The 26,530-nt window shown below is 42.7% G+C and overlaps 1 protein-coding gene across 9 annotated transcripts in view; it reads left to right on the top strand.

Annotated features, from left to right (window-relative positions):
- The first annotated feature begins 746 nt into the window (after positions 1-746).
- Positions 747-26,530, top strand: part of CD244 (CD244 molecule) — a 34,033-nt gene continuing 8,249 nt past the window's right edge. For 2 of the 9 annotated variants that reach the window (XM_017948562.3, XM_021925879.2), the window contains exons 1-5: positions 1,165-1,439; positions 23,114-23,431; positions 23,514-23,804; positions 25,913-26,023; positions 26,449-26,516. In XM_017948562.3, coding sequence (XP_017804051.2) covers positions 1,379-1,439; positions 23,114-23,431; positions 23,514-23,804; positions 25,913-26,023; positions 26,449-26,516 — 849 coding nt within the window. In that variant the 5' untranslated portion in view covers positions 1,165-1,378. Of the gene's footprint in view, positions 1,134-1,161; positions 1,440-5,549; positions 5,652-8,803; positions 8,864-23,113; positions 23,432-23,513; positions 23,805-25,912; positions 26,024-26,448; positions 26,517-26,530 lie in introns of those variants that run through there. The other 7 variants (XM_021925850.2, XM_021925880.2, XM_021925873.2 and 4 more) reach the window with 7 other exon arrangements.

Raw genomic sequence — 26,530 nt, 5'->3', positions numbered from 1 at the left:
TTGCCTCTTTTGGCAGCTGAAGCTGTCAGTCTGCTGACCCCTGCCCAGTTCAGACAGGATGGCCGGAAATGGACCAAAGGATGGAAAAAGAGAAGAGTGGACTTGAAGGGAACCGAAAGCATTTATTAAGGGGAAAGCAGAAGGAAGTAAGAAAGAGGTGTTAACCCTGGGGCCTGACCTTGAAGCACAGTGTTCCAGGGGATGGGGGATGCCACTGTCCCCACCCCTCCATGGGGGCCTGAGCAGATCCAAAGCTGCCTGGCCTTCCTGGAGGGTGGCATCCAAGCATGCATGTGAAGGCAGCAAAAGTAGGCCCACGTCACTTCTGGGAGAAGGCAAAAGAGGGAAGAGAGGACTACTATGGAAAAGTAGAAAAAGAGGAAGGGAGGGAATCTAGACATACAGATTGGAAATGTGGAACAAAACACATTCTTTTTTTTTTTTTTTTTTTGAGACAAAGTCTCGCTCTGTCACCTAGGCTGGAGTGCAGTGGCGTGATCTCGGCTTACTGCAACCTCCACCTCCTGGGCTCAAGTGATTCTCCTGCCTCAGTCTCCCAAGTGACTGGAATTACAGGTGCATGCCACCCAGCCTGGCTAATTTCTTTATTTTTAGTAGAGACAGAGATCCACCATGTTGGCCAGGCTAGTCTTGATCTCCTGACTTCAAGTGATCTGCCTGCCTCAGCCTCCCAAAGTGTTGGGATTACAGGCATGAGCCACCGTGCCCCATGTGAAACAAATTCTTATGAAACAAATTTAATTTACATGTGCTTAAACTTTGATGTCAACTTGCATGGGATCCCCAGGTTTGTTAGATTTTTCTAGTGCTTCCAGCCCTTAAGTCTGTTCCTATGTTCTCTCAGCTACTCCTCCTCTCCTTCAACACTGTTAGCCGCTTTATCCAGGGCCCTATTTCTCAGCCCACTCCTTCTCCAGCCCCTCTCCACTCCACCTCCACAAAGTCTGTTGGAAAGGAACAGCCAAGGATACTGGCTGTTTGGCCCCCATGTGGGTCTCTCCACATAGGATTCAGAGAATTGGAACATTTCTTGGGCTGAAGCAGAGAAAGGGATGCAGTTTTGAAACTGGCTTTGTGAGTCACTGTGAACTTCAAGCACCCTCCCACTTGAGGTAAGCTTCACCAGCTTGGTTTGTGGGAACTGTCAGACCAGCTCCAGGCGCTGGGGCTTTCTCAGTGGCCTTGTCAGCTCACAACAGGTGTTAACAGCCTCTAATTGAGGAAACTGTGGCTGGACAGGCTGCAAGGCAGCTCTGCTCCGCATCGTCCTCTTGCTGACTGGAGACTGCTGAGCCAGTGCACGGCACAGCGTCTGGTGGGGGTGGAGGGGCTGGCTTGGCCCCTCTGTTCTGTGGAAATGTTGGGGCAAGTGGTCACCTTCACACTCCTCCTACTCCTCAAGGGGTATCAGGGCAAAGGTAAGGAGGTCCTACCTGGCGTGGGGCGGGGGACTCACATGATGGACTAGGAGCTGTGCCCCTCAGGGAGATCAGAGCCATATCTCCCTGATTGTGCCACATACACATTCATCTGGAACTTGACTCGGAGCAGCTCCTGACAGGTCTGACAGTCTAAATCAGACAGGACAGGCTGGCAGTGCACCGGGGGGTCTGTGAGAGGGGCATCTGGCTCTGCTGCCAGCAATCCAGGAAGTCTTGGGTGAGGAGATTCCTTCCCACTGGCTTCAATTTATCTTTCCATGTCGTGGAGAGAGAAGCCTCCTTCCAGCTGCCTGTAAAGATGAAGAAAATTGCATCCTCCAATTGTGGCGTGAGAGAAGAGAAGCAGTCCCAAGGAAGTGGTTGGTTCTGGAGCTCAGAGACAGACGGATGGACCCCTGAGGCAGGAAAACTGAGCCCGAGGAGGGGAGGGCAAGGCCAGCAGCCAGGAAGAGCCTGGATGGCATGGTTCTTCATCTCCCTGGCTTCTTCAGCCCCCCAGATGCCACAGGAGCCTGGAAATTATTAGGGACATGTTGGGCTGGGGCAGAAGAAGGAGACAATATGAGGAAGCTCCACAGCAAACCTAAAGCTGTCAGCTAGGCATGGAGCCATCTAACATTTACTCCCGGGGATCCCGGTTGAGGGCTGCTCCCCTCTTTCTCCAGTCCTGGGGTCCAGGATGCTCTGAAACCTGGATCCCACATATAATTTAATTTAATTAATTTATTTCATTTTTCATTTTTATTTATTTATTTATTTTTTGAGACGGAGTTTCCTTCTGTCACCCAGGCTGGAATGCAGTGGTGTGATCTCGGCTCACTGCAACCTCTGCATCCTGGGTCCAAGCGATTCTCATGCCTCAGCCTCCCGAATAGCTGAAATTACAGACGCGTGCCACCACACTTGGCTAATTTTTGTATTTTTATTAGAGACCAGGTTTCACCATGTTGGCCAGGCTGGTCTTGAACTTCTGACCTCAGGTGACCTGCCCACCTTGGTCTCACCCAACCAAAGTGCTGGGATTACAGGTGTGAACCACTGTGCCTTGCCAGGGTTCTGCATTTTAGATCAGTGACTCTGCAGGGGCTTCACAGGGGTGGAGAGCGTGGAGTTAGAGGAGGGTACACTCTGGGCACAAAGAGGGGAAACTGAGGCATAGTGTTGCGTGGGTTCAGGGCCGGGTAGAAGCCCCATATGCAATAAAGTCCCATGCCCAGGTACTCAATTCAGTTACTGAGTCCCTGAGCATTCTTGTGTCCTTCAGGAAGACACAGTCAAAGCTCAGGTAGACTCAACATTTGTAAGGATGCAGGCAGCATAGGGCAGAGTATGATGAGGAACAGGGAGCAGGGAGGGAGGTGTGGGGCCTGCGGCTCTTGTGGGTGGGTTGGGAGGCCCAGTGACCCAGGATTCTGGTCAGGAGAGCCAGGCTGGAACCTGGTCTAAGGCGCCTTGAAAGCAGCTCAGACAGCTGAAGGAGGACTGATGGGATTGGTGCCTGGCTATGGGGATGAGAGTAACAGAGAAGCTGAGGTTATGACCCTGAGGTCATGAGCCTGTGTGACAGAGGGTGATGCTCCCTCCACTCCCATTCCCAGGGTTTCAGCGCCATAGCTGGGCTTGGCTATGCTGGCCCTTGCAGGGTGAAGCTGGTGAGTGACTCGTTAGGCACAGGGAGGGATGGACTTGGGTCTTCCTGAGCTGCTTCCTTCTCCAACCTGGGTCTGTGGGGCTGGCCTGGCGTAAGTTGACTGAGGCTGCTCTGTTTATGTAATTTTTAAACTTTTTAGTTTGAAATAATTGTGAAGTTCCAGGGAAGTTGCAAGAATAGTTCAAAGGATTCTTGAATTTCTTTCATCTAGATTCACCAGTTAATATTTTATCGTATTTACTTTATTTCTCTTTCTCTAGCTGTATGTATATGTGTGTATAAATGTATAATAATTTTTGCTGAACCACTTGAGAACAAGCTGTGACATTATGTCCCTTTACTCCTAAATATTTTAGCACTTATATCCTATGAACAAAGACATTCTCATGTTAGTACAGCACAATTATCAAATTTAGTAAATTTCACATTAATACCATCAAATATGCTGTCCATATTCACATATTACCAATTATCCCAAGAATATGCTTTAGTTGTTTATTTTTTGCTGACCCAAGATGCAATCAAGATCATGTATTACATTCAGTTTTTATGTTTCTCATGTTCAGTTTATGACCATACTTTAGCCTTTCTTCATCGTTCATGATATTGCATTCTTTTTTTTTTTTTTTTTGAGACGGAGTCTCGCTCTGTGGCCCAGGCTGGAGTGCAGTGGCCGGATCTCAGCTCACTGCAAGCTCCGCCTCCTGGGTTTATGCCATTCTCCTGCCTCAGCCTCCCAAGTAGCTGGGACTACAGGCGCCCGCCACCTCGCCTGGCTAGTTTTTTGTATTTTTTTTAGTAGAGACGGGGTTTCACCGTGTTAGCCAGGATGGTCTCGATCTCCTGACCTCGTGATCCACCCGTCTCGGCCTCCCAAAGTGCTGGGATTACAGGCTTGAGCCACCGCGCCCGGCCATGATATTGCATTCTTGAAGAGGACAAGCCAGTTGTTTTGTGGAGGGTTCCTTAATCTGGGTTTGTCTGATGTTCCCTCATATGATTCAGGTTATCATATGCATTTTTATTTATTTTATATCATCATCATTATTATTTTTTAGAAATGAAGTCTTGCTCTGTTGCCCAGGCTGGAGTACGGTGGTCCTCGCTGTATGTATATGTGTGCATAAATGTATAATAATTTTTGCTGAACCACTGCAACCACTCGGCTCACTGCAACTTCTGCCTCCCCAGGTTCAAGTGATTCTCCTGCCTCAGCCTCCTGAGTAGCTGGGACTACAGGTCCATGCCACTATGCCTGGCTAATTTTTGTGTTTTTAGTGGAGACAGTGTTTCACCATGTTGGCCAGGCTGGTCTTAAACTCCTGACCTCAAGTGATCTGTCTACCTCCGCCTCTCAAAGTGCTGGGATTCCAGGCGTGTGCCACTGTGTCCAGCCTATTATTATTTTTTGAGAGAAGATCTTGTTCTGTCGCCCAGACTGGAATGCAGTGGCATGCTCACGGCTCACTGTAGCCTCGACCTCTCAGGCTTAAGCCATCCTCCCACCTCAGCCTCCCTAGTAGCCGGAACTACAGGTTTGAGCCACCATGCCTGGCTATTTTTTTTTTTTTTTTGTAGAGACAGGGTTTCCCCATGTTGCCCAGGGTGGTCTTGAACCTGATTCTCCCAGCCAACTGCTGCCTGCTGCCTCCTTGAGGCTGGAGCCAACCCCAACCAGTCAGACCAGGCAGGGTGCACAGCCCTTCATGCTGCTATGGCTGCTGATGTTTGGGAGGTCTGCCAGGTTAGCACACACTGAGGTCCCTACAGGGAATGGGGCGAGCTTACAAGTAAATGTCCATTCCTCAGAATGGACAACTGAAACCTGAATTTAGGGTCCAAAATGAACTTTAGGGCCCAGGCCTATTCTGCCCCTCTTTCAGACAGAGGGGCAGAATCATGGGGTATGTGTACATAACTCTAGCAGATGCTGTCAAACTGTTTTCCAAAGTGGTTGGACGAAATAGTGCGTGAGAGTTCCATGCTGCTTCAGGGCCACTGGCTTTTGGTTCTGAAGGTCTGCAGATGGAAAATGAAATTGCGGGAATGTGGAGCTTGGCAAGAGGCCAAAGGCAAGGGAATTACAGCTCTGTGATTTCTCTGGTATCCTGCGTGGAATTCTGACAATGGAGTCATTTTTAGGAGTTATGTGAGATGTATTGTTGAATTAATTAATTTAAATGAATTAATGAAGCCCTTGCTTGGGTTGTTCATTTTGCCATTGTGATGTTTGAATTTCTTGTCTATTCTGGATATTAGTTGCCTGTAGGATTCATAGTTTGCAATTTTTTTTTCTATTCTATAGGTTGCTTTTTCACTCTGTGGATTGTTTCCTTTACTGTACACGATTTTTTTTAGTTTGCTATAATACCATTTGATTATTTTGCTTTTGTTACCTGTGCTTTTGAGGTCTTATTCATAAACTCTTTCCCCAGCCCTTATTATGGTCCAAGAACTATGCAAGGTTTTGTGGGGGAAACAAAGATGAAACAGATGTCTATTCTACCCTTAAGAATCTTTCAGACAGAGGAAAATAGGTATGTATAATTACAACTATAAGGGAAGATGGAAATGCTACATGTCATTAACAGGCAAGATACATTTAGAATAAAAAAGGAGCTAAGAAGATGAAGATTCCTTCTAGGTAGGAACACTGGGGAACTGGCCTTGAAGAATAAATAAGAGTTTAGGAGGTAGGTACAAAGTAGGAGGACAATTGAAGCAGAGGAAAGAGCTCAGAAAAGCCAGGGATGCACGGGGTTTGGATGGGAAACAGGAAAGGCAGATGCACTTGTTATCGTGGAGAAAGAGTATGACATATGAGATGATTTGGTTAACTAATGCAGAGTGGGACTTGGGCTAGGTGAGTTTTGACAGAGGTAAGCAGGTTGTGTTACCTGACGAGGGGAGTTAATATGGTCAGTATGAAGCTAAATAGAGAGGAAGAAAGAAATGGGATGTGGGCCCTGTAGGATACTTTATCTATCTAATGATTTTGCCCTGACTAAAGCTGGATTGCCCCAGTACTTTTGGAATCTCACTGGGCTCTATTCGCTCAGTCCCTAGCAGGTACATCTTTTGATGCCTTCACCCCAAGCTTGGTAGCACAAGCCCTAGCTGAGAAAACCTTAACATCTACTTGTTGACTGGTGGAAGTTCCACTTGCTCTGAGACCTTTCCATGCTCCTTCTCCCAGGTGCTCAGGCCCCACACTTTCCTCCGACTGGCAAGTCCAGGTTGGAGGAAGCTGAGCTGACTCAGAGCTCTGCACATGGGCTCAGGGCTGAGCGAAACTCACTGCTGCTGGATCAGATTGTCTCCTTCACCATCCTCTGTACTTCTGTCCTTGACCATCCTCTGTTCTTCCTGAGGCTGCAGTGGAGTTAACCATCTGCCCTCTACCCTCCCTTTCAGAGTTACTAGTTCACCTCATCCGTTCTTAACCACCGGAAAGAGGCCCCCAAAGCCGCCGAGCAGTAGCAACAGCAGTGGCAGGGGCCCGGGGCCTTCCTGGACTGTGGCCTCTTTCCTCTAAACAATTTTCACTTGTAGGGTCCTCCTCTATGCCTCACTAAATGTGTGAGAACTTGTGTTGAAGTTATGTTTTCATACTAGCATTTCGTCTCCCCTGTCTGGTGTGTGTACACCCCTGGGACAGAAACTGAGGTCTTTTTGTATCAGTCACAATACCCTGGACATAGTGACTTGTCTACTTGCCTTTTCACCGTATTTGCTCTGCACCCCTGCTCCGGCACCACCCCTTCCAGGCTGTCCATGGAAACTCATTCCAACCATCTTCCTTCTTCCCACACTGGACTGTTGGGGGCTACCAGAGAAAATTCAGCAACAAAGAGCGGCTACAGATTCATAATCTCCAACCCCAGCTGGACTCTCAGTGTCCTGGAAATCCTCATTTCTGGCTCATAGCTTCTCCTATTCCCCAAAAGGTGGGAGAATTCCACACCTTCGTCATCTCTTCAAGACCCTGTTCCACTACCCCAGCCTCCACAAACCAACAACCTCCTTCTTTAAGAAAACTGAAGCACAAGTTAGGGATTCTGCCAGCCTTGCCAGCAATTCTCCAGTGTCAATGTACTTCATCTACTCCTGTAAATGACCACATTTGCCTCTGCTGAGGGCAAGAGTGCTCTTGCCCTGTCCTTGAACATACTTTCCTATGTGCTCAGGGCACCAGAGCTTCTTTCAGAAGTCATCTGGGACCTGCTGTCCATGAAGACATCCCTGATCTTTCTTCAGCTGCTCCTTTTCTGCGGGCTTTCTACCTTTAGTACAGTTTCCTTCCAGTTAAAAAATCAAACCAACAAATCAAAACAACACCTGGTGTTCTCTCTAGCTCCTTTTTATTTGCATACAAACCAGTCTTAAGTGTATAAGCTAATATAATATTACATAAAAATAAAATATAATGGCATAAATTTTTAAAAACCCCCAAAGGCAGTGTAGCATGAGGACTGTAGATCACACACTTCGTTCTTTAAGTATTTAGAAGTCTATGGCTGGGAGTGGTGGCTCACGCCAGCACTTTGGGAGGCTGAGGAGGGTGGATTACTTGAGGTCAGGAGTTCAAGACCAGCCTGGCCAATACAGCAAAACCCTGTCTCTACTTAAAAAAAAAAAAAAATTAGTTGGGGGTGGTGGCAGGTACCTGTAGTACCAGTTACTCATGAAGCTGAGACAGGAGGATCACTTGAACGAGGGAGGCAGAGGTTGCATTGAGCCGAGATTGCGCCACTGCACTCCAGTCTGGGTGACAGAGAGAGACTCCGTCTAAAAACAAACAAACAAACAAAAAAGAAGTCTAGGCAATAACTTAACCATTTTCCTGTGTGATTCTTATTCAGTTTTATAATAGCAGAGCACAACCTTCTTCTACGTAGCACTCTACATTCTGATCTACTGGTGGATTATATGGGAGTTTACGTTATTATTCATTATACAGTACCTTTATATTTAAGTACCTTTTAATATTTGTGCTACCTCTCACAATTTTATAAAAGATAAAAATAAAATAAAACCACCACAAAACACCTAAAAATTAAACTCATGTTCCATCACCTCACTCTCCAAACCTGCTCTGTCTTTACCAGACCCATAAGGCACACATGTGTTGTGTGTTCCCCTAAACATGCTACTGCTGTGTCCACAATAACCCCCTTCCCTGTTCCTTTCTGCATCCACCAGGCAGGCTTTGGCTTTTTCTTTCAATGGCAGCTCCCACCCACCTCCTCCGGGCAGCCACTCCTAATTCTGCAGGACAGTGGAAAACATGCTTTTCTTATGCTTGCCTTACATCCTGGGCACACATCCATAGCACATTCCATATTGCATTTCAGTTGGCTGTTTTAGGTCTATCTTTCTTTTTCATTTTTTTTTTTTTTTTTTTTTTTTTTTTTTTCCGAGACAGGGTCTTTCTCTGTCACCCAGGCTGGAGTGCAGTGGTGTAGTCATGGCTCACTGCAACCCCTGCCTCCCAGGCTTTTCTGATATTTAGCTAAGAGTTGGGTTTAGCTGAGATGAGTGAGGAAATCTACAAATTCACTTGCTATGGTAATGTTTCCACAATGGCAGGTCATACTTTGCTTTTATCAAAGTACATCTTAGTTTAATGGTCAGAACAGTGCAGTGAGAGGTAGTCATTACTCCTTTTCTGTTTTTTTTTTTAATCGAGGTATAACTCACAGCTGTCTGCACAAAGTTTAAATCAACAACTTCATGAACTTTTATATGCGTAAGTACATATTCACACTACCCACATCAAGATGTAACACATTTCTAGCACCCAGTTGTTCCTTTTTGCTCCTTCAAGTTGATAACCGCCCTCCCGCAAGGGTAACCACATTCTAACCTCCCTCACCATAGATTAGTTTTTCCTGATTTTAAACTTTACATCAATGAAATAATTCATTATGTACTCTTTGGAGTCTGGCTTCCTTAATACTCATCATTGTGGTGAGATCCATCCACATTATTGCCAGGAAAAGTAGCTTTTCTTTTTCATTGCTGTGTAATATTCCATAAGACTATAACATGATTTATTTGCTCATCCAATTGTGATAGACATTTGGATTTTTTCTCATTTTGAATTATTTGACTGAAGCCATTATTAACACTCTTGTACATATTTTTAGTGGATATAAACATCAGATTTTCTTTTTTTTTTTTTTTTTGAGACAGAGTTTCACTCTTGTTGCCTAGGCTGGGGTTCTATGGTGTGATCTTGGCTCACTGCAACCTCCACCTCTCAGGTTTAAGTGATTCTTTTGCCTCAGCCTCCCAAGTAGCTGGGATTACAGGTGTGCACTGCCACGCCCAGCTAATTTTTTTTTTTTTTTTTTTGAGATGGGGTTTCACCATGTTGGCCAGACTGGCCTCCAACTTCTGGCCTCAAGCGATCTACCCTCCTCGGCCTCTCAAAGTGCTGGGATTACAGGCTTGAGCTGCTTCGCCCAACCTTCAGACCTTTAAATGTTAGCTATTTTGGTGGGAATGTGTAATCTCATTGTTCTCTGATAACTAATGATGTTGGGCACCCTTTTGCATGCTTACTGGATATTGGATATTCTCTTTCGTAAAATACCTGCTCAAGTCTGTTGCTTTTTTTTGTGGTTATTGTCATCAGTGTATTATTGATTTGCAGTGTATTATTGATTATTGTCATCAGTCTATTATGGATGGAATTCTTTATATATTCTGGATATGAGCCCTTTTTCAGATCTATGTGTTGCAAACATTTTCTCCCAGTCTGTGGCTTGCTTTTTCACTCTCTCAATGTTGTCTTTCACCAAACAGAAGTTCTAAGTTTTAGTGAAGTCCAATTTATCAATATTCTTTCATGGTTAGTGATTTTTTTTTTTTGTCCTGTTAAAGAAACATTTGTTGGCTGGCTGCAGTGGCTCATGCCTGTAATCTCAGCGCTTTGAGAGACCAAGGTGGGTGGATCACTTGAGCCCAGGAGTTCAAGACAAGCCTTGGCAACATGGTGAAACCCCATCTCTACCAAAAATGCAAAAATTAGCCAGTCTCGTAATCTGGTCTCAAAATAAACACAAAATAGATTAAAATGTAAAAATAAAAAAGGAAACATTTGTCTGTCTCATGATGTAGAAGATATTCTCTTGTGCTTTTTTCTAGAAGCTTTATAGGTTTAGCTTTCATATTTAAATTTATGATTTATTTAAAATTAATTTTTGTATATGATATGAGGGAGATATCAAGGTTTTTTTTTCTTATAGATATCAATTGGACCCAGCACCATTTATTGAAAACATCAAATATGTGTTGGTTTGTGTGATATTGTGAAATATTTATTTGTTTTTCAACCTCCTTTCCTGACATACAACTCCTAAAACTTTTAGAAATTCCGAAGTGATGTGTTTTTGTAGGCTAATGAAGTGACTGATGGCTGGCAGCCTGTAGGTAGCTTCGGGATAGGGGCCGGTCACCAGAAAGACCAAGGCAGGTTTGAAATAGTGGACTCTGAGCCCATCCCCAACCTCTAGGAAAAGGAGAGGGACTGAAGGTTAAGCTGATCACTGATGGCCAGTGGTCAATCATTCCCACTTATTGAGGCCCCCATAAAAACCCAAAGATCGAGGTTCAGAGAGCTAAACATGTGGAGGTTCCTGGAGGGTGGCACACCCTGGGAGGGCACAGAAACTTTGTATCCCTTCCCCTACACCTTGCCCTATGCATCTCTTCATATGTACCCTTTGTAATAATCCGGTAAATGTAAGTGTTTCCCTGAGTTCTGTGAGCCATCTAGCAAATTAATTGAACCCAAGGAGGGAGTAACGGGAAACCCAATTTATAACCAGTCGGTCAGAAGCGCAGGTAAAACAATTCTGGAGCTTGCAATTGGCATCTGGTAGATATCTACAGGTAGATAGTGTCAGAATTAAACTGAATTAGAGGACATCCAGTTGGTGTCCACTGAAGAACTGATTGCTTGCTTGGTGCGTGGGAAAACTCCCCACACATTGGTCACTTCTGTGTTGATTGTTGTGGTGTGAAACCAGAGGAAAAACAGTTAGTGTCTTTTCCCACATACAGGGTCTATTTCTAGACTATTATATTCCATCAACTACTTTTCAATCCTTGCAATACTGAATGCTATCTTAATTTCTGAAGTTTTACAATACATGTCGATATTAGGTAATGAAAACCTAGCTTTGTTCTTCTTCAAGATTGCCTTGGCTATTCTATGTCTTTTACATTTTCACATAAGTTTTAGAATCAACTTGTTAATTTCTATAAAAATAACCTGCAATAATTTTTATTGGAATTCTATTGAATCTATACATTAATTTAGGAAGAATTGACATCTTAGCAATATTAAGTCTTCCAATAAAAACCATGCTATATTCTTCTGCTTATTTAGCTCTTTAATTTTTTCTCAGAAATCTTTTGTTGCAATAGGTGTATAGGTCTTAAATATTGCTTGTTGAAATTATTTCTATATATTTTAATTTTTTTGTGCTGCTGTAATTAGTATTGTTTTCAAAATTTCATTTTCTATCTGTTTGTACTGACATATAGAAATAAAAATGATTTTTCTATATTGACCTTATACCTAGCAATTTTGCCAAACTGACTTCTACGCTCAAATAGTTTTTCATATATTCCTCTGGGTTTCCTATATACACAGGTATATAGTTTGTTAATAATGACAGTTTCACATATTCATTTTTTTCTTTTTTTCATTTTTTTTTTTTTTTTTTGAGACAGAGTTTTGCTCTTGTTGCCCAGGCTGGAGTGCAATGGTGCCATCTTGGTTCACTGCAACCTCTGCTTCCCAGATTCAAGCAATTCTCCTGCGTCAGCCTCCTGAGTAGCTGGGATTTCAGGTGCCTGCCACCCACCCAGCTAATTTTTGTGTTTTTAGTAGAGGCGGAGTTTCACTAAGTTGGCCAGGCTGGTATCGAACTCCTGACCTCAGGTGAGCCTCCCAAAGTGCTGGGATTACAGGCGTGAACCACTACACCCAGCCTCACATATACATTTCTAATTTTTATTCCCTTTGGCTATTTTCCTTGTTTTGTTGAACTAGCCATGACCTCCAGTACAATGTTGATTAAAAGAGGTAATTATGGAGTCCTGTTTTTTGTTCCTGAGTTTGCAGGGACGTGGATGAAGCTGGAAACCATCATTCTCAGCAAACTAACACAAGAACAGAAAACCAAACATCATATGTTCCCACTCAAAGTGGGAGTTGAACAATGAGAACACATAGCCACAGGGAGGGGAATATCACACACCAGGTCCTGTTAGTGGGTGAGGACCAAGGGGAGAGAGAGCATTAGGACAAATACCTAATGCACGTGGGGCTTAAAACCTAGATGACGGGTTGACAGGTGCAGCAAACCACCATGGCACCTGTATACCTATGTAACAAACCTGCCCGTTTTGCACATGTATCCCAGAACTTAAGTAAAATAAAAAAAAAAGAGATGGGTACAAATGTGAATGTTTGTTGTTTTTTTTTTTTGTTTTTTTTTGTTTTTTTTGTTTTTTTTTTTGAGACGGAGTCTGGCTCTGTTGCCCAGGCTGGAGTGCAGTGGCGGGATCTCAGCTCACTGCAAGCCCCGCCTCCCGGGTTCACGCCATTCTCCTGCCTCAGCCTCCCGAGTAGCTGGGACTACAGGCGCCCGCCACCTCGCCCGGCTAATTTTTTTTGTATTTTAGTAGAGACGGGGTTTCACCGTGTTAGCCAGGATGGTCTCGATCTCCTGACCTCGTGATCCGCCCGTCTCGGCCTCCCAAAGTGCTGGGATTACAGGCTTGAGCCACCGCGCCCGGCCATGTTTGTTGTTTTGAACAAACGTCTCCAACCACATTTCTCCTCTGCTCCCACATCAAAATAACAACAATCATCAACATGGAAGACTTCCGTGACCAATTGCAGGGAGGTGGATTTCTCCTCACAACAAACTGAATAATGGATTCTACAGTGGACACCAGCTGGGTGTTCTCCAATTCAGTTCACACACTAACTGGAGACAGTGTTGGACCACAGAGGTTGGGGGCTCAGTCCCCAACACCGCCCCTCCACCACACCAGTTGTAAGTCTGGGCCTCCAGAACTTCTGACCAACCAGCTTCCACTTGAGGTTTCCATAACCCACTCCTTCGGGTTCAATTAATTTGCTGGTGTGTTTCACATAAACCAGGGAAACATTTATGTTTGCTGATTTATTATAAGAGATATTACAAAGAATACAGATGAAGAGATGACATAGGGCAAGGTATGGGGGAAGGGACATGGAGCTTCCATGCCTTCCCTGGGCACACTGCCTGCCAGGAATCTCCACGTGTTCAGCTATCTGGAGGCTCTCCAAGCCCAGTCCTCTTGGGTTTTTATGGAGACTTCATTTCATAGGCATGACTGACAACCTTGTAGAAATGTGACTGGACAAAAAGGGTATGATTTCATATTAATAGGCTGAGTGGAGAAACTCAGCAAGGCCTGTCTGTTCAGATTCTTCTTGGTCTCTCTGTGCAGCATTTCTTTCTCTAGAATCTGAGGCAGGAACTTCTCTGGAATGAGGGTCTTTTGATTCATATCAGATTAGAGTTGTCTACACTCAGCAATGGTGATCTTCTTGCTGGCCTTGCCATTCCTGGACCCAAAGGGCTCCATGGTGTCTACAATATTCATGCCCCCTTTCAACTTGCCAAATACCACACTCTTGCCATCCATCCATTCAGTCTCTGCAATGTAGATGAAAAACTGGGAACTCTTTGTGTTGGGTCCAGTATTTGTCATGTAGAAGATGCCAAGACCTGTATGCTTCAGGATGAAGTTCTCATAATCAAATTTCACCCCATAGATGAACTTGCCACCAGTGCCATTATGGTGTGTGATGTCAACATCCTGGCACATAAATTCTACAATAATCCTGTGAGAGCAGGAGCTCTTATAATCAAATCATTTCTCTCCAGCGCTTAGAACACAAACATTTTCTGCTACCTTTGGAATTTTATCTGCAAACAGCTCCAAGGAGACACAGTCCAAGGGTTCATAGTCAACGGCTATATTAACGAACACAGTGGGGTTAACTATGGCTGATAGCAAGAGACTCTAGGTGGTGTTGGCACCTCCAAAGCACCAGATATATACATTTTAACACTTTTATTTAATGAACTTACTTTTGACTTTGCTAATTTTCTCTATTGTACATTTGCTTTTTATTTTATTGAGGTTAGCTCTTACCTTTATTTTCTCCTTTCTCCTTTCGTTGGGTTATCATTATCATCATCATTATTTGAATTACTATTTCTTTTTCTTTTTGGTCTCTTGAGATTGAATCTTGCATTATTGACTTGCAAACATTCTTTTTTTTCTAACATACAAATTTAAAGCTATAAATTTCCCTCTAAACACTGCTTTAGCTATATTGCACATTAGATACTCATTATCACTTAGCTCTAAATTTTTCTCCAAATTTCATTTCATTTATTCTTTGACTCATGGGTTTTTAGAAATATGTAGCTTATGTTTTAAACATTCAGAGATTTTCCACTTATTTTTGTTATTGATTTTTTATTTAATTCTACTCATAATTCATATGATTTCAATACTTTGAACGTTGTTGAAACTTGTTTTAATGCATAGCATATGATAATACTTTGGTAACTTTGTTGTCATTGGTTTCAAAGAACATCTTTATTTCTGCCTTCATTTCGTTATGTACCCAGTAGTCATTCAGGAGCAGGTTGTTCAGTTTCCATGTAGTTGAGCGGTTTTGATTGAGTTTGAAAAAGAGGAAATCCTCCCTAAGTCATTTTATGAGGCTGACATCATCCTGATACCAAAGTCTGGCAGAAACACAAGAAAAAAAGAGAATTTTAGACCAATATCCCTGACGAACATCAATGCAAAAATCCTCAATAAAATACTGGCAAACCGAATCCAGCAGCACATCAAAAAGCTTATCCACCATGATCAAGTGGGCTTCATCCCTGGGATGCAAGGCTGGTTCAACATACGCAAATCAATAAGCATAATCCAGCATATAAACAAAACCAAAGACAAAAAACCACATGATTATCTCAATAGATGCAGAAAAGGCCTTTGACAAAATTCAACAGCCTTTCATGCTAAAAACTCTCAATAAATTTGGTATTGATGGAACATATCTCAAAATAATAAGAGCTATTTATGTCAAACCCACAGGCAATATCATACTGAATGGGGCAAAAACTGGAAGCATTCCCTTTGAAAACTGGCACAAGACAGGGATGCACTCCTCTCATCACTCCTATTCAACATAGTGTTGGAAGTTCTGGCCAGGGCAATCAGGCAAGAGAAAGAAATAAAGGGTATTCAATTAGGAAAAGAGGAAGTCAAATTGTCCCTCTTTACAGATGACGTGATTGTATATTTAGAAAACCCCATCGTCTCAGCCCCAAATCTCCTTAAGCTGATAAGCAACTTCAGCAAAGTCTCAGGATACAACATCAATCTGCAAAAATCACAAGCATTCCTATACACCAATAACAGACAAACAGAGAGCCAAATCATGAGTGAACTCCCATTCGCAATTGCTTCAAAGAGAATAAAATACCTAGGAATCCAACTTACAAGGGATGTGAAGGACCTCTTCAAGGAGAACTATAAGCCACTGCTCAATGAAATAAAAGAGGACACAAACAAATGGAAGAACATTCCATGCTCATGGATAGGAAGAATCAATATCGTGAAAATGGCCATACTGCCCAAGGTAATTTATAGATTCCATGCCATCCCCATCAAGCTACCAAAGACTTTCTTCACAGGATTGGAAAAAACTACTTTAAAGTTCATATGGAACCAACAACAACAACAAAAAAGCGCACATTGCCAAGACAATCCTAAGTCAAAAGAACAAAGCTGGAGGCATCATGCTACCTGACTTCAAAATATACTACAAGGCTACAGTAATCAAAACAGCATGGTACTGGTACCAAAACAGAGATATAGAGCAATGGAACAGAACAGAGCCCTCAGAAATAATACCACACATCTACAACCATCTGATCTTTGAGAAACCTGACAAAAACAAGAAATAAGGAAAGGATTCCCTGTTTAATAAATGGTGCTGGGAAAACTGGCTAGCAATAAGTAGAAAGCTGAAACTGGATCCCTTCCTTACTCCTTATACAAAAATTAATTCAATATGGATTAGAGACTTAAATTTTAGACCTAAAACCATAAAAACCCTAGAAGAAAGCCTAGGCAATACCATTCAGGACATAGGTATGGGCAAGGACTTCATGTCTGAAACACCAAAAGCAATGGCAACAAAAGCCAAAATTGACAAATGGGATCTAATTAAACTAAAGAGCTTCTGCACAGCAAAAGAAACTACCATCAGAGTGAAGAGGCAACCTACAGAATGGGAGAAAACTTTTGCAATATACTCATCTGATAAAGGGCTAATTTCCAGAACCTACGAAGAACTCAAACAAATGTACAAGAGAAAAAACAACCCCATCAAAAAGTGGGCAAAGGATATGAACAGACACTTCTCAAAAGAAAACATTTATGCAGCCAACAGACACATGAAAAAATGCTCATCATCACTGGTCATCAGAGAAATGCAAATCAAAACCACAATGAGATACCATCTCACACCAGTTAGAATGGCAATCATTAAAAAGTCAGGAAGCAACAGGTGCAGGAGAGGATGTGGAGAAATAGGAACACTTTTACACTGTTGGTGGGACTATAAACTAGTTCAACCATTGTGGAAAACAGTGTGGCGATTCCTCAAGGATCTAGAACTAGAAATACCGTTTGACCCAGCCATCCCATTACTGGGTATATATCCAAAGGATTATAAATCATGCTGCTATAAAGACACATGCACACGTATGTTTATTGCCGCACTATTCACAATAGCAAAGACTTGGAATCAACCCAAAAGTCCATCAATGACAGACTGGATTTAGAAAATGTGGCACATGTACACCATGGAATACTATGCAGTCATAAAAAAGGATGAGTTCATGTCCTTTGTAGGGACATGGATGATGTTGGAAACCATCATTCTCAACAAACTATTGCAAGAACAGAAAACCAAACATGGCATGTTCTCACTCATAGGTGGGAATTGAACAATGAGAACACTTGGACACAGGAAGGGGAACATCACACACCTGGGCCTGTTGTGGGGTGGGGGGAGTGGGGAGGGATAGCATTAGGAGATATACCTAATGTAAATGACGAGTTAATGGGTGCAGCACACCAACATGGCACATGTATACATATGTAACAAACCTGCACGTTGTGCACATATACCCTAGAACATAAAGTATAATAATAAAATAAAATAAAATTACAAAAATACTTTGGTAAATATTGCATGTGCACTTGAAAAGAATGTGTATTCTGCAATTGTTAGGATAATTGTTTTATATATAATTAATATATATTGGTTTAATGATCTTCAAATTCTTATAGCCTTATTGATTTTTTTGTTTTCTTCTTATATCAGTTAGAGAGACAATGTAATAAAACTCTGCAACTATGATTGTGGATTTACGTCTCCTTTTAGTTCTTTCAAATTTTATTTTATTTATTTTAAACTTGTTATATGCATAGAAACTGAAGATGATTGTTTACTCCTACTTAATTGGTCCTTTTCTAATGATGACATTTCCTTCTATTTCTGTATATTTTATATACATCTTATGTCTTTTTTATCCCTCATTTTCTCCATTACTGCCTTCCTTTGTATTTAATTGATATTTTGTGCTGCATCATTTTGATTCCCTTCTTATTTCTTTTTCTGTACATTTTGTTATTTTCTCAATGGTTACTACAGGTATTACAATGAATAGCTTCAACAATATCGTTTGAATTAATACCAATTCCTTATCAATAGTATAAAAAACTCCTATACAGCTCTATCTCCCAACTTTTATTGTCACAAATTACATCTATTTCTATTGCTCTTCACTTCTTGTGCCCGAGTTTCCATTTTCTTTATATGTAAAGAACATTCTTTGGTATTTCCTTTACTGCAAGCCTTTTTGTGACAAATTCTTTCAGTTTTTTATTTTTTCTAAAAATGTCTTTATTTCAGCTTCATTTAAAAAGATTATGATTTTTTTGAGACAGAGTCTCACTCTTTCACCCAGGCAGGAGGGGAGTGGCACAAGTCTTGGCCTTGACTTCCCGGGTTCAAGTGATTCTCATGCCTCAGCCTCCTGAGTAGCTAGGATTACAGGCGCGTGCCACCACGCCCAGCTAATTTTTGCATTTTTAGTCAAGATGAGGTTTTGCCATGTTGGCCAGCCTGGTCTCGAACTCCTGACCTCAAGTGATTCACCTGCTTCAACCTCCCAAAGTGCTGGGATTACAGGCATGAGCCACTGTGTCTGCCTTAGTCTTTGAAGTACTTCTTCACCGGTATAAAATTCTAGATAGGCAGTTATTTTCTTTCAGCACTTTAAATATATCATTCCTTGGAAAACCAAACAATGTATGTTCTCACTGATATGTGGGAGTTAAGCTATGAGGATGCAAAGGCATAAGAATGGTACAATGGACTTCGGTGACTTGGGGGGAAAAGTGGGAGGCGGTGAGGGATAAAAGGCTATAAGTAGAGTGCAGTGTATACTGCTCGGGTGATGGGTGCACCAAATCTCACAAATCACTACTAAAGAACTTTCTCTTGTAACCAGACACCACCTGTACCCCAATAACCTATGGAAAAATAAAAAAAAAGATACCATTCCATCATCTTCTGCTTTTTATTATTTTTGCTGAAATGTCAGCTAAGTTGTTTATTTTATAAAGGGAATTTAGTTTTCCCCCACTCTGGCTATTTTACGATTTTTCTATTTATCTTTGGTTTCCATAATGTTTTTTTTTTTTTTTTTTGATGTTTTGAGAAGTTGTCTTTTGTTCATTGGTTTGTTTTTTTTTTCTTCTTTTTTTTTGAGACAGAGTTTCACTCTTGTCGCCCAGGTTGGAGTGCAATGGCACGATCTCGGCTCACTGAAACCTCCACTCCCGGATTCAAGTGATTCTCCTGCCTCAGCCTCCCAAGTAGCTGGGATTACAGGCGTGCACCACCATGCCTGGCTAATTTTTGCATTTTTAGCAGAGATGGAGTTTTGTCATATTGGCCAGGCTGGTCTCAAATTCCTGACCTCAGGTGATCCATCTGCCTGGGCCTCCCAAAGTGCTGGGATTACAGGCGTGAGCCATCATGCCCAGCTTGTTGGTTTGTTTTGATCTTGCTTGGGGTTTGTAACACATTTTACAAGTCTATCTTGATGACTTTTGTCAGTTTTGGGAAATTCTTATCTGTTATCTCTTTTGCTCAGTTCCTCTTTCCTCTCCCGTCTCCTTGCTTTCCAATTACACTTAGTTTAGGGGTTTTGTTTTTGCTATATCTCAAATATCTCTTACACTCCTTCTTGTGTATTTTTATCCTTTTGTTTTTCTTTACTTCACTCTGGATATTTTATAACAGTTTTCTAATTCTCTTTTCAATGGCATCTAAATGACTTTTTAAACCCTTCAATTGAGTTTGTTTTACAGTTATTTTACATTTTATTTCTGTAATTTTCATTTAATTCTTTAAAAATCCAATTTCAGGTAACTATTGCTGCATAATGACCCACTCCAAAATCCAGTAGTTTGAAACAACTACCTATTTAGTTAGTGATTCTGCTAGTTGGCAATTTGGGCTGGGCTTAGCTAGGTGGTTCTTTTGGTTCCCTCTTGCAGCAGTCATGCATGTGTGGTCAGCTGCCAGACCACAGATGGCTGATTCATTTATTTATTTTTTATTGTTTTTTGAGATTAAGTCTTGCTCTGTCACGTTGACTAGAGTGCAGTGGCATGATATCTTGGCTCACTGAAACCTCCATCTCCCGGGTTCAAGAGGTTCTCTTGCCTCAGGCTTCCAAGTAGCTGGAGTTACAAGCGCGTGCCACCATGCCTGGCTAATTTTTGTATTGTTAGTAGAGACAAGGTTTTACCATGTTGGCCAGGGTGGTCTCGAACTCCCAACCTCGAGTGATCTGCCCTCCTTGGTCTCCCAAAGTGCTGGAATTATGGGCATGAGCCACCGCACCAGGCCAGGGGTGGCTGATTTAGAATGGCCCTAGCTGTATTGGTTTATCTCTGTATCATGTGATCTCTTATTCTCCAGCAGGCTATTTTAGGCTTGTTCACATGTCAGCCAGATGAGGTTCCAAGAGAACAAGTAGAAATGTGCAATGCCTTTTCAGATCTAGGCTTACAACTGGCAGACATAATTTTTGCTGCGTTTCATCATGAAGACCAGCCCAGTTCCAAGAGACAGGGAAATGAACCCCATTTCTTGATGATGGAAGGAGTTGCAAAGTCACATTGCAAGGACATGGTTATTTTTGCATTCGATCACGCTAGTTCTCTGCTGAAACTCTTAAACTTATGTCTTATTTCCTTGAACATATTAGACATGATTACTTTAAAGTTTATGACTGATAACTCTATTATGTAGATGCCCTGTTGGTTGGTTTCTATTGTCTCTATTCTTGTTTTGGTTTTTGGACATGTTTCCTTTTCTTATACTTCATTTCATTTCGGATATTGTGCATGAAAAATTCTAGAAATAATTTAATGCTCTGGTTGATGTTATTTTCCTCTAGTTATAACTTATATTTGCTTCTAGTGGGCAACCAGCTTAGGGCTACTAGAAATTCCAGATCATTAGTTCAATCCAGGGATGTGATGATTCAAAACTGAGCTTCAGTTCCTGCGAGGGCTGTTCATTTCTCGTTCACTCTTACTCTTAGTGTATAGCCCTCTGTGGTATCAACCTCAACACCGATGGATTTTAGGTATACCCACTTTCTAACAGGAGGGGCCTGAACTCCACGTTCTCTTAGTTCCTTGAGTTTTATTGTGAGCTCTGCTCAGCTTCTCAGCCTTTTAGCTGCCATTTATGGAATCAGAAGATACCTCCAGGGAACAACCGTCAGAAATGTTGGTCTCACCTCTCTGAATTTCCTTCTTCCGGATCTTGGCCCCATAATTTTTCACTGCTTTATAAACTCTCTGATAACTTTAACAATGTGCTTTTACATGTTGTTCCTTTTTTTCGAGTTATTTTTAGTGGGAGGATTTGTTAGCAAGTCTTAACCTGGATTTTCATTACATAATTAGGATTCCTCAGATGATTCTTTATATCAACCGTTAAGGGGATGCTGTAGAATGAAAGTGTTCCATTTCCAGATCACAAACTCTCTGGAGTCAGGAATCACGTCTTATACGTGAAGAGGCCCTGCCTCTTCAGGGGCTGGATTAGAGTGGGACTCAGTAAGGACTGAATGATTGATGAGGACAGTTTATGTCCTTCTTGTAGGTTTACTAATGATTTTTTCCATTCACCTTTGTTCTCAGGGTCTTTGTGCAATATTTGGTAGGTTGACCTGTTCTCATAAATAGTGCTAGGACTGTGGGAGACAGAGACACAGAGATGCACAGCACAGTCTCTACTTTTGAGAAGCTTTTGGTTTGCTAATGGGCAGAGCCAGTACAAGTCATATAAATATAAATGGGAACCTATGTGTTTTAGTCTTAGGAACATCAAGATCAAAGAAACATATTTCATCAAACAAATAGTATTACAAGTCCTTTAATTATTTACTTAGTCTCTTGAGAAAATGCCAGGGTGAAGCTGTGGCTTGGAGAGAGTGCATTCATAATGCACTGGACATCTAAAAACCCCTCTCTCTCCATTGCTTACTTCTTAATAGCGTCCATTTTAACAGAGCCACTTGTAAAACTCTCTCCATCTCCTATTCTCTCCTCCAAACCCTCCCTGACCCACTCCAACTCACCCAGAGAGACTTTTTAATTTACTGTACCTACTGGGCCATGCCACATAGCTTCGTTGCTAAAACTGGCTGTAGAAACTTCCAGTTTTGTACACTGCCTGCACTGAATTGCTCCAGGTTGTCACACCCCCATATTCATTAGGTCTCATCTGGATTCATTGACAGGGAAGTGCTGGGATCTACCTGGGAAGTGTAGTTTTCTTTTAAAAATTGTTTTCTAGGGAGAAATTTTTGTGGAGACTTTCTGATCACTGAAAAACTGGCAAACATCAATGAGTAATGACCAAAATCCAATGTGCCAAGTGCCACGAGAGAGGATTATGTATTCAGCTCTCTGAGAGGACAGTTGAGGGGTCATGAGTTCAGCTTGGAGGGCCATTCTTCCTGGGCCTGACCCTTCAGAATTTCTGACAGTCACTACTTTCCATTAGTAGTTGCCTCAGCACTGCTTGGAGGGAGTCACATTAGATGTGGTGTTTATAACATCATGGTTAAGAATTTATCCTCTGAAGTCAAACTGCTGTCTTTACAAAGAGTAAACAAATAAGCTGGGTGCAGTGGCATGCACCTGTAGTCCCAGCTACGAGGGAGGTTGAGGTGGGGGGATCACCTCAAGCCTAGGAGTTCAAGGCTGCAGTGGGCTGTGATTGTGCCACTGCACTTCAGCCTGGGTGACAGAGTGAGACCCTGTCTCTGACAAACAAAACAAAAGAAAACAAAAACAACACCAAACTGACTAGGTTTCAGGCTCATCATTCTCACTGTGTAACTTAAGCCAGTTACTTAAGCTCTTTCTAACTCAGTTTCCTCACCTATAAAATGGGGATAAGGGTCATTGTTAAGTTAAATAGTTAAAATGTATAAAACATTTGTACATTTTCACCATTTTATACCTTTTAACTTAAACGGTTAAAATGTATAAAGTGCGAAACCTGCCTGTCACATAGTAAGTACTCAAGATTTTAGCTATTGGTCTATGGGATCCTTCAGACTAGGGACATAGAGCTTGGGGACAAGGGGAGGCAGATGGGGGGATACACTTGAAGGTGCTCCTAGGCTCCTCATACCCATCCCCAACCTATTGGCTTAAGGGAAATCACATCCAGCTGCCCACATTGCTCACTCTTCCCGCTACTTTCAGCTTGGGTTCTCTTTCCTAGGATGCCAGGGATCAGCTGACCATGTGTTTAGCATCTTGGGAATGCCCCTTCAGTTACAACCAAACAGCATACAGACAAAGATTTACAAAGTTCAGTGGAAGATGTGGCTGCCCTCACAAAGTACATTTCGTCAGATATTGCAGTGGGAGAATGGCTCTTCGCCTTCCAATACCTTCAACAATAGATTCAGTTTTATAATCAAGAACTTGACTCTTCTCATCAAGGCAGCTCAGCAGCAGGACAGTGGCCTCTACTGCCTGGAGGTCACCAATACGATGGGACAAGTTCAGAGAGCCATGTTCCAGGTTTTTGTATCTGGTAAGTCTCCAGGACTGCTCATACTGCCCTCTTTGATTCCTGTAGGCCTCTAATTTCTGTATTTCCATGCCTTTCTGATCAGAATCTCTGCTTCCAGATAAAGTTGAAAAACCCCGCCTACAGGGGCAGGGCAAGATCCTGGACAGAGGGAGGTGCCAAGTGGCTCTGTCCTGCTTGGTCTCCAGGGATGACAATGTGACCTATGCTTGGTACAGAGGCAGCAAGCTGATCCAGACAGCAGGGAACCTCACCTACCTGGAGGAGGAGGTTGACATGAATGGCACGCACACATATACCTGCAACGTCAGCAATCCTGTTAGCTGGGAAAGCCACACCCTGAATCTCACTCAGGACTGTCAGAATGCCCATCACGGTAAGTGGAACACACTGGGCTATAACAAGGGCTGAAGGTTTGGACCCACAACCAGGCTCATGTGTAAGACAGACGTGGTATGAGATAAAATCCCTTGGCTTCCTCTCCCAGTGCCTTGTAGCCCTTCCCAGGGGAGTCCTGGCCTCCAAGCACATAGTTCCTGTAAAGCTATCCTACTCTGGAAAAAAAGTTATCCCTGTTTCCTTCTGGGAGATGCAAGCTTTTCTTCTGCAGAGGGAGGGCATAGTGTTTTGGTGAGTGACAGTCCTGAAATGGCTCCTGAACGTTATTTTCTTCCTGAGAGAGGCTGATGGAGAACTGTTCTCTCCTCTTGAGTGATAACTTTCTCCAGGCCACATAGTTCAAGAGGTAACTATACTGTGCAGCAGTAGCCTGGAGCGGGAGCATGAGGATGATCCCAGGGCTACCTAGATGAGTTCTTGGGTTGTTGCTTATGCTCATCCTACGAGTTACCTGAGTTCACTTTCCACAACTTTTTATTATATAAACAGAGACTTCATATGCCAGCAGCATGGGCACTATAGGAAAAAAAAAATACAGTTCTCATTAATAAGGAACTTATAGCCAAGTAAGGGCAACTAAAATAAGTACTTTTGCACAAAAAATAAACAAGACTCAGGCAGGCTGGGAGCAGTGGCTCATGCCTGTAATCCCAGCACTTTGGGAGGCCGAGGAGGGTGGATCACAAGGTCAGGAGTTTGAGACCAGCCTGGCCAACATGGTGAAACCCTGTCTTTATTAAAACTACAAAAAATTAGCTGGGCATGTGGCTGGCACCTGTAATCCCAGCTACTCGGGAGGCTGAGGCAGCAGAATCCCTTGAACTTGGGAGGCGGAGGTTGCAGTGAGCCGAGATCGCGCCACTGAACTGGGACACCAGTTTCATCATTCAGAAGCTCTGTGATCTCTTAGAGGTCAGGTGTGGTGACTCACACCTGTAATCCTAGCACTTTGGGAGGCTGAGGCAGGTGGATCACTTGAGTCCAGGTGTTTGAGACCAGCCTGGACAACATGGTGTAATCCCATCCCTAATAAATAAATTAAAAAAAAAAAAAAAAGCTCTGTGATCTCTGGCAGATTCATTAACCTCTCTGAGTCTCAATTTTTTCCCCCCTTGGGTAAAATGGGGATGCTAATAAGTACCTCGGAACACTTAATTCCTTTCCCTTCCTCTCATTGGCTGGATTATGTATCAGGCTACGTGTTTGACACAAATGTTTTAAGTAGAAGCTCAAATGAGGAAGAACCATGAAGGCAGGAATAGTGGAAAAGAGAGATGGAAAACTTGCCTGGACAATGAGTATTTTTTGAGTTAAAAACAAATGAATGGATAAACATAACATTTGTTGTGCTAGATGCTTTACATGTCCCTCAGTATCCATGGGGAATTAGTTCCAGGACCCACGCCATAACCACAGATGCCAAAATCCACGAATATTTAAGTCCTTGGTATAAACAGGTGCAGTATTTGCATATAACCTATGCACATCCTTCTGTATACCTTACTTAAATCATCTCTAGATTAATTATAATGTCTGATACAATGTAAGTGCTATTTAAATTGTTGTTATACTGTATTGTTTAGGGAATAATGACAAAGAAAGAAGTGTCTACATATTCAATATGGATGCAATTTTTTTCCTCTGAATATTCTGGATCCACAATTCATTAAATCTACAGTTGTGGAACTCAAAACTTTGGAGGGCCAACTGTATTAGATCGTGTAATTAACCCCTATAGGTAGATAACGTTATCCCCTTTTACAGGTGAGAAAATCTGAGAGGCTCTGAGGTATCTTCCAAAAAGAAGATGACTTGAGAGGCCCAGAGAGGTTAAATAAATAGTGCAGAGCTCACAGAGTTAGAATTTGAGCCAGGCCTGTCTGATATTAATATCCATGCTCTTGGCATCACTCAGAGGAGGTTACCCAAATGAGCAAAGAGAAAACCTTGATGGTGAGTTCACAGAGCGTGATCAACCAGACCACAGAAAAGAGTGGGTTTTGAGGCAGCCCCTGCAGTAGGCAGATGGGAAGGAAGAAGAGAGTGAGCTGGCAGCTCAGACCTCATGCCTTCTGTATTCCTCAGAATTGAGATTTTGGCCGTTTTTGGTGATCATCGTGATTCTAAGCACACTGTTCCTTGGCACCCTTGTCTGCTTCTGTGTGTGGAGGAGAAAGAGGAAGGGGAAGCAATCAGGTGAGTGGAAGGTCCTTGGGGTGATGCTTCTGCCTGAGGCCTCGGATCCTGTGACTTGGTCCTGCCTCCAGTGGGATGTGTCTGGGAGCACAGCATCTCCTTTTCCTCAGCGAGCTTTGGTATATGCGCATGCGTGGTGGCAGCGGGCATGCAGGCCGCCAGGCTCTCTCTCCTCGTTCATGCTTTCTGATCCCCAATGTGCAGATTTCCCTGCAGACAGCTGGTTTGGGAGGAAGCATGAGAGGGGCAGTTTGGTTGCTGCCTCTGTGCTCTTTGGGGTTCCTGGGAAGAGCACTAACCTGCCTCCTTTCTAGAACCTTCTTTAAGTTAGGTTTGACCATTTGGGGTGGAGGTGGGGCCTGTTAGAAGCAAAAGCCCTTCTGAAAGTTTCTGCAGTTCTGCTCTTTGTTTTCTTCCTCCCTCAGAGACCTGTCCCAAGGAATTTTTGACAATTTATGAAGAGGTCAAGGATCTGAAAACCAGGAGAAATAAAGTATGTTGTCCCAG

This window comes from Papio anubis, chromosome 1 (genome assembly GCF_008728515.1).
Source record: "Papio anubis isolate 15944 chromosome 1, Panubis1.0, whole genome shotgun sequence".
In the NCBI taxonomy this organism is placed as follows: Eukaryota; Metazoa; Chordata; class Mammalia; order Primates; family Cercopithecidae; genus Papio; species Papio anubis.
This window is presented reverse-complemented; position numbering and strand designations above follow the sequence as displayed.